This window comes from Pangasianodon hypophthalmus, chromosome 12 (assembly GCF_027358585.1).
Source record: "Pangasianodon hypophthalmus isolate fPanHyp1 chromosome 12, fPanHyp1.pri, whole genome shotgun sequence".
NCBI lineage: Eukaryota > Metazoa > Chordata > Actinopteri > Siluriformes > Pangasiidae > Pangasianodon > Pangasianodon hypophthalmus.
In genome coordinates, this window is record NC_069721.1 from 20,602,225 (window position 1) to 20,616,954 (window position 14,730).

At 40.4% G+C, this 14,730-nt stretch overlaps 1 protein-coding gene across 2 annotated transcripts in view; it reads left to right on the forward strand.

Moving 5' to 3' along the window:
* The window catches only part of fmn2b (formin 2b), an 89,731-nt gene that overhangs the window by 18,154 nt on the left and 56,847 nt on the right, over window positions 1–14,730 (forward strand). For both annotated transcript variants that reach the window (XM_034309462.2, XM_053238741.1), the window contains exons 4-7: window positions 5,237–5,387; window positions 7,814–7,875; window positions 11,211–12,322; window positions 13,258–13,399. In XM_034309462.2, coding sequence (XP_034165353.2) covers window positions 5,237–5,387; window positions 7,814–7,875; window positions 11,211–12,322; window positions 13,258–13,399 — 1,467 coding nt within the window. The remainder of the gene's footprint in view (window positions 1–5,236; window positions 5,388–7,813; window positions 7,876–11,210; window positions 12,323–13,257; window positions 13,400–14,730) is intronic.

Here is a 14,730-nt window from a genome sequence, read left to right on the forward strand (position 1 = left end):
TTCCAAGAGGGTGTTTTCTTGTACCCCCTAGTCAGAGGTCAGAAATTCTGAGTTTTTAGTCAAATGCAGCATTACCCTTGACTCATGTAGGAGGCGTGGCCCAAAGTCTGAAGGCAGGAGTTTAGAAGTGAAGATGCATTTTTGATTTGATTTAAATGTTTGTTTTTAATAATGTATTATGTTATTTTATGAAGCTGTTCGTATACACATGATATTAATGAGCAACAAGATGAGCAATGGTGCGAGTGCGTAGTGGTTTAGCCATGTAGAAGGCCATAAGCTTCAGTTATTTTTTATTTTTTTTTTTTAAACACCACATGTGCTTGACTACATCTGGATAATAATGTAAATGTGATTTTTGAATGAACATGTATATGTGTATGTACATGTTTTCTCTCTTTGTCTCAAGAGGAGAGGCAGACAACCTTACAACATTTCTAATTTGTGTGCGTGTGAGAGAAAGAGTGGTTGCAGTGTCGGTGCTGCAGTGACCTCCTCACGAAGAAAGTGCTGAATAAACACTTTCGCTGGTCTCACACACAAACTCGCACTCAAATCTGAACAATCTCCGGTCTTAAGCCGGACCACATGCTGTGATTGTCACCTGCCTCGGAAAGAAAGCTGTTCCAAAGGCTGATCTTAGGATGTGTTAGGACCATCTATCTTCATCTCTCTGTGCTCTTTTTACTTCATCATCCATCCTTTCTCTTTGCTTATGTCCCCCAGTAATTTGATCCTACTGCAGGCATCTCTCTCTCTCTCTCTCTCTCTCTTTCTCTCTGTCTGTCTGTCTCTCAGCTCTGGTGTTTTCTGTCCCTCAAGCATGTGGCTTAAACGCCCTTGTGCCTGTCTACCACTGTGCCAGATGAACCCAAGATGGGGACAATTACAATTTTTTTTTTTAATTTTTAAACCCCAGGATTTCATTGCTTGGAAATCTCAGCTCTGCTTGGATATAAGGATCCTCAGACGCTGCCTCGTGTGGTGTGTGGGTGGTTGCAGAAAGCAGGACAGGTCACGACTTGAGGAAATGTTATTTTTAAAGTGGAATTGTAGATTAGGGTGGAACAACTGATGTCTGCTCTTGTGGCTTGGCATGTCTCAGCTGTGAGCCAGCACTGTGGTTTTTTTTTTTTGTTTGTTTTTTCCCCTTTTAAATAATTTATTATTTTTTTTATAAATACAAATGCATCTGTATTTTCCATGTCAGAAGTTGAAAGTCATTTTAATTGTTCTGCTCTGGCTGTAAGAGAATGAGCAAGTAAACACGTCACCCTTTGTTGTTGAGCGTGTCTGGCTGACTGCATGTGTGCTGGGATGATGGCACACCTTCTCTGCCATCTACTGTGGAAACTATGTAACTGCACCTGGACGCACACCTACTGCATTGCTGCTCCACACACGGCCTTCAGCGATGAGTAGCAGAGTTTCAGAGAGCATGGACGGTGCTACAGGGAACCGTGTAATGGACCTCATTCAGGACATGCTTTGTGAGGTGTTGGATTTTGTGCGCGAGTCTCTGGTCGTTGCTATTTCGGCATGCGGGGAGGAGAAAGAGCAGCGTCTTGATGTGGCCTGGCTCAACCTCAAACGCACCATCTGCAGGACGTGCCGTCTGTTCCAACATCTGCAGGTTGGCAAAGGATAGGGACATGCAGCTGTTTTACAACATTGTTTTATTGCTTTTAGTGATAGGACGTAGGACAGGACAAGGCAGCTCTATATAGCGTGCACAGTGTGTTTTCTTGGCCTCTGATTGTGTACGTCTGCGTCTGCTTTGTTCAGAATGAGCAGGATGAATTCTTGTGAATGAGTAAATGACTCACTGAGCAACTTTGTTCAGCACTGAGTGCAATTCACGTCAAAATGTTAAAATAGTATCAGTTTTTTTTCCAACTGCACTGCCTCTGTATGTTTGTATGCTGGAATTTGTCATGTGTTGTTTAAGGCCAAAAACAATTTAGGTGAAATGAATGCAAGCCAATATTTAATTATGAAACGTCACTGCTTTGTGTGGTTGCTTTAGTATATAATATATAATATTATATAGTTATAATATTATATATTATATAGTATATATAATATTATATAGAGAGGAAAAGATTAGATCAGTTGGATTGTGAGAACAAATTTCACTGTTCACTTGTTTAAATATTGATCTGTTTGAAGGCAAAGGAACACGTTTGAATGTTGATGGTGTCCTGCTTTGCAGCATACTGCAAGTCTGTCAAAAGTGTTGTTTCCTAAACTTTGGGGTTTATTTGGGCCTGATTTTCAAAAACGGATATAAATAAACATATGTCATTTATGGCATGCTATTAGCATACTATGGCATATTAATAAATATAATGCATTAGAAGATTATTTTCCAGCAAGCAGCTATAGCTCTTTTTCTGAATGTAGTTGCTATGACACTCATGTTACACCCTTTGAAGTGAGATTATATAGTGAATAGCAGTTTATTTGGGATTCAGTTTAACTGTTTTCCGTGGACTTTGTGGAGCGTAGAGGGGAAAATGCTAATTAACAGGAACAAACAGACTTTTTTTTACCCAATTTGTTTAGTAAAAAGAGGGATACAGTTGATGTTGAAATATTCCCATTCTTTGATTTACTTGATAGGAACACATAGTGTAGCATTACTGCTGCCCTGTTTGTGATACTGTAATAATACAGGCTCATTAACATTCGACTGCTTTCAAGTATTTAAAGTTTAAAAATAAAAATGAAGGCATCTTTTAAAGCTGTAGGTTTGAGTATAATAATAAGTGGTACTGATTTATATTACATTAAACTGCAAACAGTGTTGCTATCAGATTGGATGTAATTACACTTCGCTGTTTGAGTGTGTATCATGAACTCCTTATGTCTGTTCCCTGATTGGCTGGGGTTTCTGTAATGATTATAAGTTGACAGGATCATCAAGCTGGTTGACATGACTGATTTTTCTCCACACACACACACACATTCACTCACTCTTTATCTATTATGTTCAGTTGCACAAATAAGTAGTCATTAGTGGCTGATATAATTTATTATAAGATGAATGAGTCTGGAAAAATCTTTCCCCGGCCTCAGGGTGCAGCTAAAGCTGAGCACCTGGCCCTTTCTCTTCCTCTTTTGTCTCTTTAGTTTTGTCATACTTATTCTTTCTGTTTCACCCTCTCTGTTTGGTGTTCTGTTTCTCTCTTTTGTTCCTCCATTATCTTTTGTTTCTTTCCCTCTCTCCTGCCCTCGAGCTGACATCACTCACCGATGCCGTGAAACTACTGAAACGGTTCAAGTTGAGCTGCTGTCATGTTTGCCTGCGTAATGATGCATGGAAGATCCTAAACCTCATCGTAAATCAACGTTTTTCTTTCTCTAATGATTCTCTAACTGCACAGGTTACTTTAATTTAAAAAAAAAAAAAAAAAAACAACACACAAAAAAAAAAAATATCACTACAGAAGGAATCTGAAGGCAGCACACCTGAGCTTCAGCTGCTTTTATAGAGGAACATTGCAGGCTGGCAGAATTTGCTAACTGAAGTATTGTACACTTGTCTTTGTTTCATGGGAGCCCTAAATCTAAGGTTACTGAATCTCATTGCAAATCGAGGAAGCACAAACAAGGATCCCACAGTTTTCACATAATTTGTTGGATGTATTTCTTTTCAACATCTGAACATTGAGAGACCTCGCTCCAGCTGTGAATTTATCACAGAACTGCATCACGGCTAACATTCAGTTTTAGTAACATGACTATTCTAGCTAGAATGGCAATTTACTAGCTAGGAATGCTCATTTCCAAAAACAACATTAAAAACAATCATAATTACATTTTGTAATTAACCATAATTTGAAGTGTTCTTGTTACAAGTTAATTTTGGAAATATTTTTGTCAATAACGAGTCTAAACAAATATTAAGCCAAAATACTGCATAAGACGGTGCAATATATAAGCAGTGGTTTAAAAAAAAAATAGATAGACAATAGGACTTTTACTTCAGGGACATTTAGACTGTAGTGCAACAGTTGTACTCATTTCAGTAGCTGTGCAACAAGGACAGGTAAAATGTGCTAAAAATTTCAAGTAAGGCTTGCACCTTGTGCATCCGGTTTTAGTAGCTAGAGATCAGTAGCTTAAAGTTTCCCTGAATGTTTTTGTAAGGCTTGTAAATGAACATTACATGCTTTAGCAATCCATAAAAGAAGAAATTTCAGAAAGTAAACACTGGCGTGACACATGACCTCTAAGGGTTAAGTGCTGTACTATAAAGACTGATTTACTCTGATTTTTTCTTTTTTCTTACCTGGTTTTGTCTCAGGCAAAAATCACACATCGTAAAGTTTCACTGGTCGGAGTTGAGATTGGTGGTCTTTGAATGTCTGTCTGCGTTGAGGTGGAACTCATAGGACAGTTATAAATACAGTAGTGGCAATGGTGAAAAAGGAAACCTGTTTTCTGCACTAGCCCAAATTACACTGATCTGATCATGTAAGAACAACATAGTAATTTTCTTTAATCACAGGTCTATCATTAAAGGATCTTTCTTGTATAATCTGCCATGCAGAACATGCATCATCCCACACTGTGGTGACAGGTAATAACCTTAAATGGTATAAAACTGGCTTAAGGAAAATCTCAGCAAGTCTTTGGCTAACGTTCCAGCTATGAGCTTTGCTTTTCTCTTTTGTTCTTTGAATTTGGATACGTGCTTCATTATAGCGTGATGTATTTAAATGCATCACAGTTACATGTATTTTACTCTGTTTACTCTGTTTTCATATCCCTTTATGTTCCTGATTCTGGAAAGATCATCTGTTATCCATGCAAGCTAATTATTACAGCTGCTTAAAAATAGCTCTTACTGTCGGCATGTCACGCCACACTGACGTGTGTAGTAATAAAGTGGACAGATGGATTTGGGAAGGTATAGCACATGCTAGTTACATCAAGTTGTGGCAGCACCACGCGTCATGTTACATTTATTTATTTGCCTTTTGTTTCTTTTGTTGTTAAACGGGGAAGAACACACTGGAGACTGCTACATCAGGAGCTGTTTGTTCTCTGGGCAACAATAAATAAAAACTAAAAGCCTGAACACAATCTGCTTGTCTCAGACACCCAGACTAGAATTTTGTCCACATTACAATTAGTTTTTGTGTGTATATTTTTGTTAAGAGACTTTAATATGATTTTGTGTTTCTTTACGGTATTTGATGGTCTCTCCCTTTTTTTTCCCTCTCTGTAGCAAGATCAGCTGTACACCTGGGCCCCAGTGAGTCAGCCCCCCCTGTCGCTTGAGCAATTTGAAGGGCGTTTACCAGGTCACATCAAGTCCCTGTGGCCTCCACCTCGACCCGAAACTGACGAGAGACCAGGACTCAAGTACACTGAAGCAGGTACACACACACACTCTGTAACAAGAATTATACCCCACTTCCTGTTCCCTATTCTCTACCTGCTAGGTTTCATCATTTGTTCCCTAACTTATTACAGTGCATTGTAGGATTTCAGGAGTGTACAGGATATACACTGATCAGCCATAACATTAAAACCACCTGCCTAATATTGTGTAGGTCCAATATATTGTGTAGGACTCCACAAGACCTCTGAAGGTGTGCTGTGATATCTGGCACCAAGACTTTAGCAGCAGATCCTTCAAGTCTTCTAAGTTGTGAGGTGGATTGGACTTGTTTGTCCAGCACATACCACAGAAGTTCTATCAGACTGACCTCAGACATCGGACCACGGCACCTTTTTCCATTGCTCCGTGGTCCAGTTCTGATGCCCATTTTAGGTGCTTTCGGTGATAGACTGTGACAGCACGGTCTGTAGCTACGCAGCAACTTGCGATGCACTGTGTGCTCTGACACTTTTCTATCAAAGCCATTAACTTTTTCAGCAATTTGTGCCACAGTAGCTCTTCTATGGGATCAGACCAGACGGTCTGACCAGCCTTCACTCCCCACGTGCATCAAAGAGCCTTGGGTGCCCATGACCCTGTCGCCGATTCGCCAGTTGTCCTTCCTTGGACTACTTTTGGTAGGTACTAACCACTGCATACCAAGAATACCCCACAAGACCTAACGTTTTGGAGATGCTCTGACCCAGTCATCTAGCCATCACAGTATGGCCCTCGTCAAAATCTCTCAGATCCCTTACGCTTGCCCATTTTTCCTGCTTCCAACACATCAACGTTGAGAACTGACTGTTCACTTGCTGCCTAATATCCCACCCCTTGACAGGTGCCACTGTAACGAGATAATCAATGTTATTCACTTCATCCGTCAGTGGTTTTAATGTTATGGCTGATCGGTGTGCATACTGAGCATGATGAACAAAACATCCAGCACTGAGTGTTCTGGCTCTCTTTCCCAGTACACCAGTTTACACCCACACCCAAACACGCGTTCCATCACTACAAACTCTCACATGCTCATTCTTCCTTTCCTGCACTGCCTGACCATTATTTTCTCTTATGTGCTGTCACTTTTGTCTGTACTACTTTTTTTTTATGTTTTCTAGTGTGCCTCTGTCTGTTTTTCTGTTTCTGCATTTCTTTCAGTCTTTGTCTCTCTATCTTTCTGTCTCTCTGTATGTCTTTCTCCCTCTGTGTCTGTCTTTGTTTCTCTCTGTATCTATATTTGTGTCTTTGTTTTTCTGTTCTCCCTGTGTCTCCCTCTGCTTCTGTCTCTCTCCTTCTCCCTCCTCCATAGTCACTTCTCCCTGTGTCTGTCTTTCTCACTCACTGTCTCCAGTTTTCTCTGTATCTCTGTCTCTCTCCCTCCATCCCTCTGTCTCTCTCACACTCGTTCACATGTAAAGAACTTTTGTTATTGCTCAGATATTTATACACCATGGAAGAAAACACGAAGGCGTGAGAGAATGGAAATAGCCGTGTTAAAATATGCAGACTCACAAGTCGGTGTAAATGTGCTGAGAGCAGGTCGAGCTGGAGCACAGAGTTCTGGCTGTAGGTGTTACAGCTCTCTGGCTAGGAAGGGGTTATTGTGTTTTTGTTTATTTTGTTTTTTTAGGGTAGGTTTGAAAGGTCTAAACTGAGTATTTCTCCCTTACTTTGCATTTAAACCAATAGAGGACAATGAAGGTAAGTAATTAACCTTTTCTTTAAAAAAAAGCATTTCACTTTTGTGTTCTTGTTTCTGTTCAGTTTTACTGGTCTACAGTAGAAAGAGTTAAGTGCTAACACTTCATTCTCCAGTTTTTGTTTTCTTGCTTTATGGGGTTTGTTTACATCCGAGATTGCTTAGCAACAGGAAATGAGTCAGAAAACATTGGCTCAGTCCAGCACTGCCCCTTCTGGCTCTTTTATTTCTTTTAACTTTTCAGAACATAAAAGAGGACTGGTTTATGGACATGTAAATAAAAACCTAACAGAATGCAACAGCATTTGTCCTCTGTGGCTTTTATAATTAAACCTACTAACACTCCACTCCATTTGTGAAGCTGGTGGTCTCTGTGTGTCATCAGGCTGTGACCTGTAAAAGTACAATAAAATCTAAATACAAATCAGTTCCTGGCCTTTATTGCGAATTTCTTCGTTAACCCAAATTATACCGTTCATTTAACTTGCGACTAAAAAAGTCGCTAATGCAAAGTTTTTTTAAGCTCCTGACCACAAGCCTATTCTCCACACACAGTCGTCTGACACACAGAGGATCCTGACTGTTTGTGCGTGTGCAGTATTCACACATCTTTATAGTGTTTTGTCTGCGGCATCTCCTCCTGGTGTATTACATATATGTTAAATTTCAGAAAAGGTGACACACTTAACCTGCTCTGTGTGTGTGTGTGTGCATTACAGAACACCAAGCTGTTGTATTAGGGCTGAAGAAACAACTGCAGGAGGAAATCCAGGAGATTCAGGTACATTACATTTTATTCATTTTTATGAAAACGAAGTGTTTTATTCCTTACTTAGAGGAAGATCAAGAGGAACACAGCTGACGCAAAGGCATACATAAGAGTTTATGCCAATAGTATAGTTATATAGATTTTACAACTATACTAACCTGTAAATGAGCCAGTATCAATACTGTGCAACAGTGTTTGACATCTTTCAAAAAAGTTAAAATGCTTTAAATGCATTTTTACATTTGTATTTTTTATTTAAATTTGGGCAGAAACAGCACATAGCACATTTGAGGGATTGATAAACTGTGTCTAAATAGTCATCATGGTGTTACTAGTGCTTTATTCATCCACAGCAATTTGCCAAGACTAATGGTTTTTTTTTTTTTTTTTTTTGTAATTTACTAAAGAATGACACCTCGTACATTTTAATGTCCACAGATTAATTTAGTTCCTGATATCATTTTAGGTTATAGCAGCTATAAACAGTCGTTATAACCCCAGTCTCACTTTTTTCCCCATCTCTCTCTTGACTCTCTCTTGACAAGACAAAAAAAACTTACCATGTCACGTTACCATGAAACCTCAAAGTCCCCTGTCCTGAAGACTTTCCTGTCTTCAGGGAATTGGCAACTTTACGTCTGACTGTTATAAAGCGCTGACACTGGAGACGCCTTCCAAAAACGCTAAACAGTCTCCTCATGCTAGCTTCACTTTCTCAATGATTACAAAAAATTCATTTATGAGGAGCATCCACCACAAGTCTCTGTAAGTTGTTACTACAAAAACGATAACCTGTAAGGACGAGCGCATTACTACATACAGAAGTACCACCATCAGTGCTGCTATTAGAGAAAATTAATCACCACCTTCTAAACAGTCAGAATTGTGTATTCGAAGGCATTGTTATACTATATATCAATATAATATTTGATAGTATAATTTATTTCAATTTTAAATTGCACAGTTTTTTTACTCATCTTAATCTCTTCTACTGAGTATCTAATCACTCACTTCACCAGCATAGTGCATTACATATGAATATCTGTGTATTGAGCCAGTAGAGGGCAGCATCAGTATAGTTTTTGAGTTTTAAAGCTGTTTGTTTGGTAGAGTGGAACTGGCAGTTTGGATTCAATTCAGAGCATGAAATCAGATTGAGTTGACTTGCTGACTACATCTGTTTCAATTTGCTACTTTTTCAAATGATCTGTAGAGTTTATTGGTGTCATTCCACACACAGCCACAATTTTCCAGAAGCACCAATATTGTTCCCTTTATTTGTTTTTTACCTCAACCTGCTGGAAAATATGGCCTGTCAAATACACAACCAGTGTTGAGTTGATTGTAGCCATTGTTGTACAGTCATAGTAATTTTTTATTTTGCTCATTACTAAAATCACAATTGCTCAGACAATTTAGGAAAGTTCCGTTTTAGCATAAAAAAAAAAGTGTAACATTGTAAATTATAAGCTTTCTTTCCTCCAAATATAAAACAAATTGCATTCACATTGAGTGCGTTTTTCAAAGCTATAAATATGAGCAGAATTTTACTCAAAATAACATGGCAACAAAATATTCAAATAACTCATTTAAAATTAAGTAATTAAAATTAACTTGCCAAATGTCTATGTATTCATAGCCATGGAAAATACTTGTTTCTGATTGGCTGTTAAATGTTCGTCACTTTCTTTTATCAGGACACTTGGAACAATTCTCGCAATTAAAGTACTAAATCAGAGTTTTTGATGTAACCATCTTGGAATGTAACTGTGACAGTGATAAAAATTAACTGTGGCTGTATATTCATGCTTTTCTCTTATCTTTGCTATTATGCAGCTAAATGAAAATGTTAAAATTCAATTTAAACTAATATGGAATATGGCGAAAGGGTTTATTTTTAGGCTACAATGAATAAAAATGTTTTGCCAGAAAGCAAAAAGAACCAAGCAGCGTAAGACATTGAGATGTTACCGGTTCAACAAGAATATACACGACTGGACAAATCATAAAATCTTTAGATGGACCCCCGTGCGAATAAAAACTCCAAAGTGCTGTCTACACGTTGGTCTAACTGTCCAGAAAAAGTAGCTAACAAAATGTAATAATGTGGTAAACTAGTTAGCTAGTTAAGAACATTAATACAGACTAAAGGAAACAAACAAGGATACGACTGTGTCGCATGTCTTTTTTTTTTTTTTTTTTTTTTTTTTTTTCCTCCCATTGTGTTGCATCTTTCATTTAAGAGAACACTGAATTTTTGAAAAGCATCAGTTGGTTGAACTGCTGTGATTAGCACAATACGTAGGCACAGTGTCCTGATATTAGAAAATAACAGACTGTGTGGCAGCATAGCTTATCCTTTGCTTCAGTCATTATTGGGATGTTTGGTTGGGTGTTAGTTCTTGCACATCTCTGAATGCCCTGGACCAATCATAGTTAAGTATTTCACAGAACCGTGTAACAACTGAGCATAAGATAGATTTGTCTTTTTTGCTTATGAGACATCCAATTCTCCTTGCTTTTTCATTTTGCTCTCTGCTGCTCTCTTGGCTTCATGGAGTCACTCCATAGCACAAGCGGCCAAATATAACTACTAAATATAAATGTAAGTTGAGACCTACAAGTGCTAGAGGCCATCAATCATGACACAAACAGGCAGCTACATAGATATCTCATCCTCATCCTCAGTGCTTAGATTTGATTTGTTAATCATCATCATCTCCTTCAGGCCATTTTCTCAATACATACATTTCTCACACAAGTAAAGGTGGGGGTGTAAATAGCACCCTCCTCAAATGTGCTGCGATATTGTGTTCTGTCTCCTGGCTGAGTTCAAGAGATGATTAACAGGCTGAGGCCCAGCTGGAAGTTTGGGATATCCAGTGCTACAGGCCCTTTGGGCACAATTCAGCCTGTTGCTTTTCAAGGACACACTGGGCAACTGCTTTTGTTTTTTTTGTTTTTTTGTTTTTTTTCTCTGCCTTTCTCTGAGAGAGTGGCCCCAAATGAGCCTCATCAAAACATTTAGCCACCATGTTGACAATATGAATTCCTTACTAGAGAACATTTTTTAGAAGTGCGTTGACTGGACATCCCTGGCGTGGTACTGATTTTCAGTTTGAATTGTTTAGCTGGAGTGGAAATTGAAGAATTACAGATTCCTTCCGAGAGTCTCTGTTTCTCATAAACTTTCTCTCTCACTGCAAGAGCCAGGATGACAAATTACTAGTGGATCTTGCTCAACAAGTGGTTGTGCCAATTGTGTCATATGTGCTGTATAGCTGTCTTTAACCCAGCAGGAAGCCATAGTTATAGTATTACAGCTTCAGATTCTTCTCTCTTTTCAGGAAGAGTCCGTGCTGAACACTGTGCGCCTGAAGCAGGAGCACGTGACTGTGATTCAGCAGCTAGAGCAGACGATCGAGGACCTACGCAGCAAGATTGCTGAGCTGGAGAGGCAGCAACACCCCCTGCAGGACCATGATGTCAGTACACAGGAGCAGGAGTGCGGCGACGACGAGAGTTTCTTGCCAGATGTGTGCCATGTGGACCTGCAGACAGAGATCTGTGCTCTCCTTGCATTAGAGGCGAAGTCAGTGCAGACTTCCCCTTCAAATGAGAGCTTTACGTTCAAAGTGCCTTCTTCAGAGCAGAGCGGTTCAGAGCATCCTCTGCCCACACTAAGCGAGTCATCACTGGGAGCGGTGACAGAATCTCAGCCAGCAGGGACTGGTTCTCCTAAAGCAGGACAGTTTGTGTGTACATGTCAACAGCAACAATGGCCTCCACCTCCTCCTCCACCCCCATTGCCTGGTTTACCTGCCCTACCACTTGCCCCACCTTTACCTGGACTGCCCACACCTCCTCCACCTCCCCCTCCACTATCAGAACCCTTTATTTCCCAGCCTCTACCTGCTGCAACTCTACCTCCAGCACCACCACCTCCCCCACCACCTCCACCTTTACCTGGCCAAACATTATTACATCCCCCTCCACCACCTCCTCTGCCAGGGTCAGTTGTTCCACCTCCTCCACCCCCTCCACCTCTGCCTGGCCAAGCTGCAATGCCACCACCCCCACCACCCCCACCTTTACCTGGAGCAGGTGCTCCACCGCCACCCCCACCTTTACCTGGAGCAGGTGCTCCACCTCCACCCCCACCCTTACCTGGAGCAGGTGCTCCACCGCCACCTCCACCTTTACCTGGAGCAGGAGCTCCACCGCCACCGCCACTGCCACCACCCCCTCCAGGACTGGCTGGCCCTCCAGCTCCCCCACTCCTCCCAGGTGCCTGTGGCCTCCCTCTCCCGAGCAGTTTGGGGTCTCTGCCTCCTCCACTTCCTCTTGGACTGTATGCTCTGGCTGCAGCCCAGGAGAAGTCTCCTCGAAAAGGACTGGTGGAGCCGCCACACCCCATGAAACCTCTCTACTGGACCCGCATCCAGCTCCACGCCAGAAAGTAACCCTCAGACTAGCTTTGTGTCTCACTAGCTGCAAGTTGTTTTGTGGTTTGTAGTAAGTGCATACGTTTCCGAAAAAGCTGCTTAATCAGGAGCACTGTATAGCCATACAGTAAATTAATGATGAGATGATTCCTTGCATAGATCAAACTGATGCTGACACCTGAACAGAGAAAGGTCAGCACCATCTAGTATTAGATGGTCGCTGCATTTCTTCTGCGAGCTGGTCTGGTTTGTAGAATTAGGCAGGCTGATTGAAAACAGCATATGTCATTATGTCATTTTCGTAGCAGTGCCATTGATGAAGTGACATGCAAGATTTGTTTAGAAGGATCGTTTGACTGGCTTATGGCCCTGGTCCATATAGTACACAGAGTGCAGGAAATAAATTGTACTCCTTTGTAACAGGAGTAAAATGAGTAACCTTATAGGTCCATACTGACCATCTTTGGCTTAACATTACAGCAGAGTCATGAATGTAAAACACCATGTGCTGCATTGTGGTGTATAATATTTGGCTTTATTACTTACAAGCAGATCAGTGCCTTATTGATCAGTAACAAATGTTGATTAAAATGGAAACCTAGTATAAATTATAGTTTTCAGGGCTAATACTTCTTTAGCTTAGTTTATTTAGTTTGTATAATGATAATGTTAGCCTTATTGTGATACTTCCTGTAGTAAATCTGTGGTGTTCAGCATGACAGTTAGGGTTGCACCGATCCAATACTGATTAGATGTGTTGGACTACTTTTGATCCGCAATGCTGGATCCGTATCAGATCGAATTTGACTTAATTTCCTACCCATTCTACAACTGTATTCCTATCCATTCCTTGAATGAGATGCAACTGTTACAGATTACAGAACTGTTTTGTCTTTCTATCCTTAAGGTTGTGGCAGTGTGTAACTTTTTTCCCTTCCTATTGTGTTAGAGAAGCGACCCCTTTGATTTGGGAGAAGATTGAAGAGCCCTCGGTGGATTTTGAGGAGTTTGTGGAGCTTTTTTCCAAAACTGCAGTGAAAGAGAAGAAAAAGCCCCTCTCGGACACTATCACCAGGTCTAAGACCAAACAGGTGAGCCTGTAACAAGCACAAGTACTTCCAGTGCGATGTAGGGGTGCATCACTGATATTCAGTTAATTGTTTTCAGAGTTGGTAGGTAGCTTTGACCCCAGATGCAATGATCAGGAATTGTTCAGCAATACCTTGTTCAAATATAGAAATGATATAAAAGCTGTGTTCTTTCAGAGATCGACTGAAAGTATTACGTGACCTTAACTGTCACACGTACAAAACTGTAGTCTCCACGTGTATTAGCGCTGCGCAGTAATGGCTGAAATGATAAGTATATACTCAATATTAAAAAATACAATTATTTAACTATATTAGGAGCAAAAATAAAAACCTTTTTTATTTTACACACATTCATGTTTGCACCACAAACATGTATATTTTCCTAATTAAAAATTAGAATCAACTTGGACTACTTGAACCCTCAAACTACTTATCTTAAACTCTTCTCAGCCTTTCGCTGCTGCCCTGGTTTGTATTTTTTTTGATATTTATGTTTAGTGTTGGCTGTGAGCTTGGCTTCTTGCATTTTCTGCTTTATCCGAAGGCATTTTTTCCACATCTCTGGGAGCTGTGTGCTGTCCTTGTAGAAATAAATCTACGCCCAGATGACGTCCAACTTTACAGGCTCATCGATCATTAAATAAACAAAGGAGCTCTGGAACTCACTGATGATCAGCGTGTCCACATCATTCAGTCCATCTGTTTGGAGATAATATTCAACAAATGCGAAAAGGCATTGATTTGTGATAAAGCATCTGTTTGTTGGTAGTATCCAATTGTACAACCCGTCAACCAACCAAGTCAGTTCATACTGATAAAGCGTCCACATCACTCAGCCATCTGTTTGTAGACAGTATCTGTACGCATCACTGCTAACCGTGAAGTACTTTCCTTCATGGCCTTTTGCCTTGAGCCAGAATGAATATGCATAGCTGTTCCAATCAGGTTGGTTTGCAGATGGTGTCTGGAGAGCTTCACTCACCCGTTAGTGGGCACGGTGACCCATCTAACTCTCCCAGTCCGCATTCCCGGAACTTACCACACCTCAGCCAGTGTCCCCTTGGGCTGTGGATGGACCTTGGGAGTTGTAACACACCAGTCACGGCACTGTGAAAACATGCATACAATTAGAAATGTTCTCGGTCCCTGAAGTTGATCTGTAATAGTTTTTTTTTTTTTTGGATTTGGAGCTCAAACAATTCTGTGGAACACTTTTCCAGAATCAGTTTTTGCCTTTCACACCCCAGACTTGGTTCCTAAAATGACCTCTTTGCCTGGCATCGTTGTGGATTTCAAGAAGCAGAGCATATTTGAAATACAAGCCTTCAGCT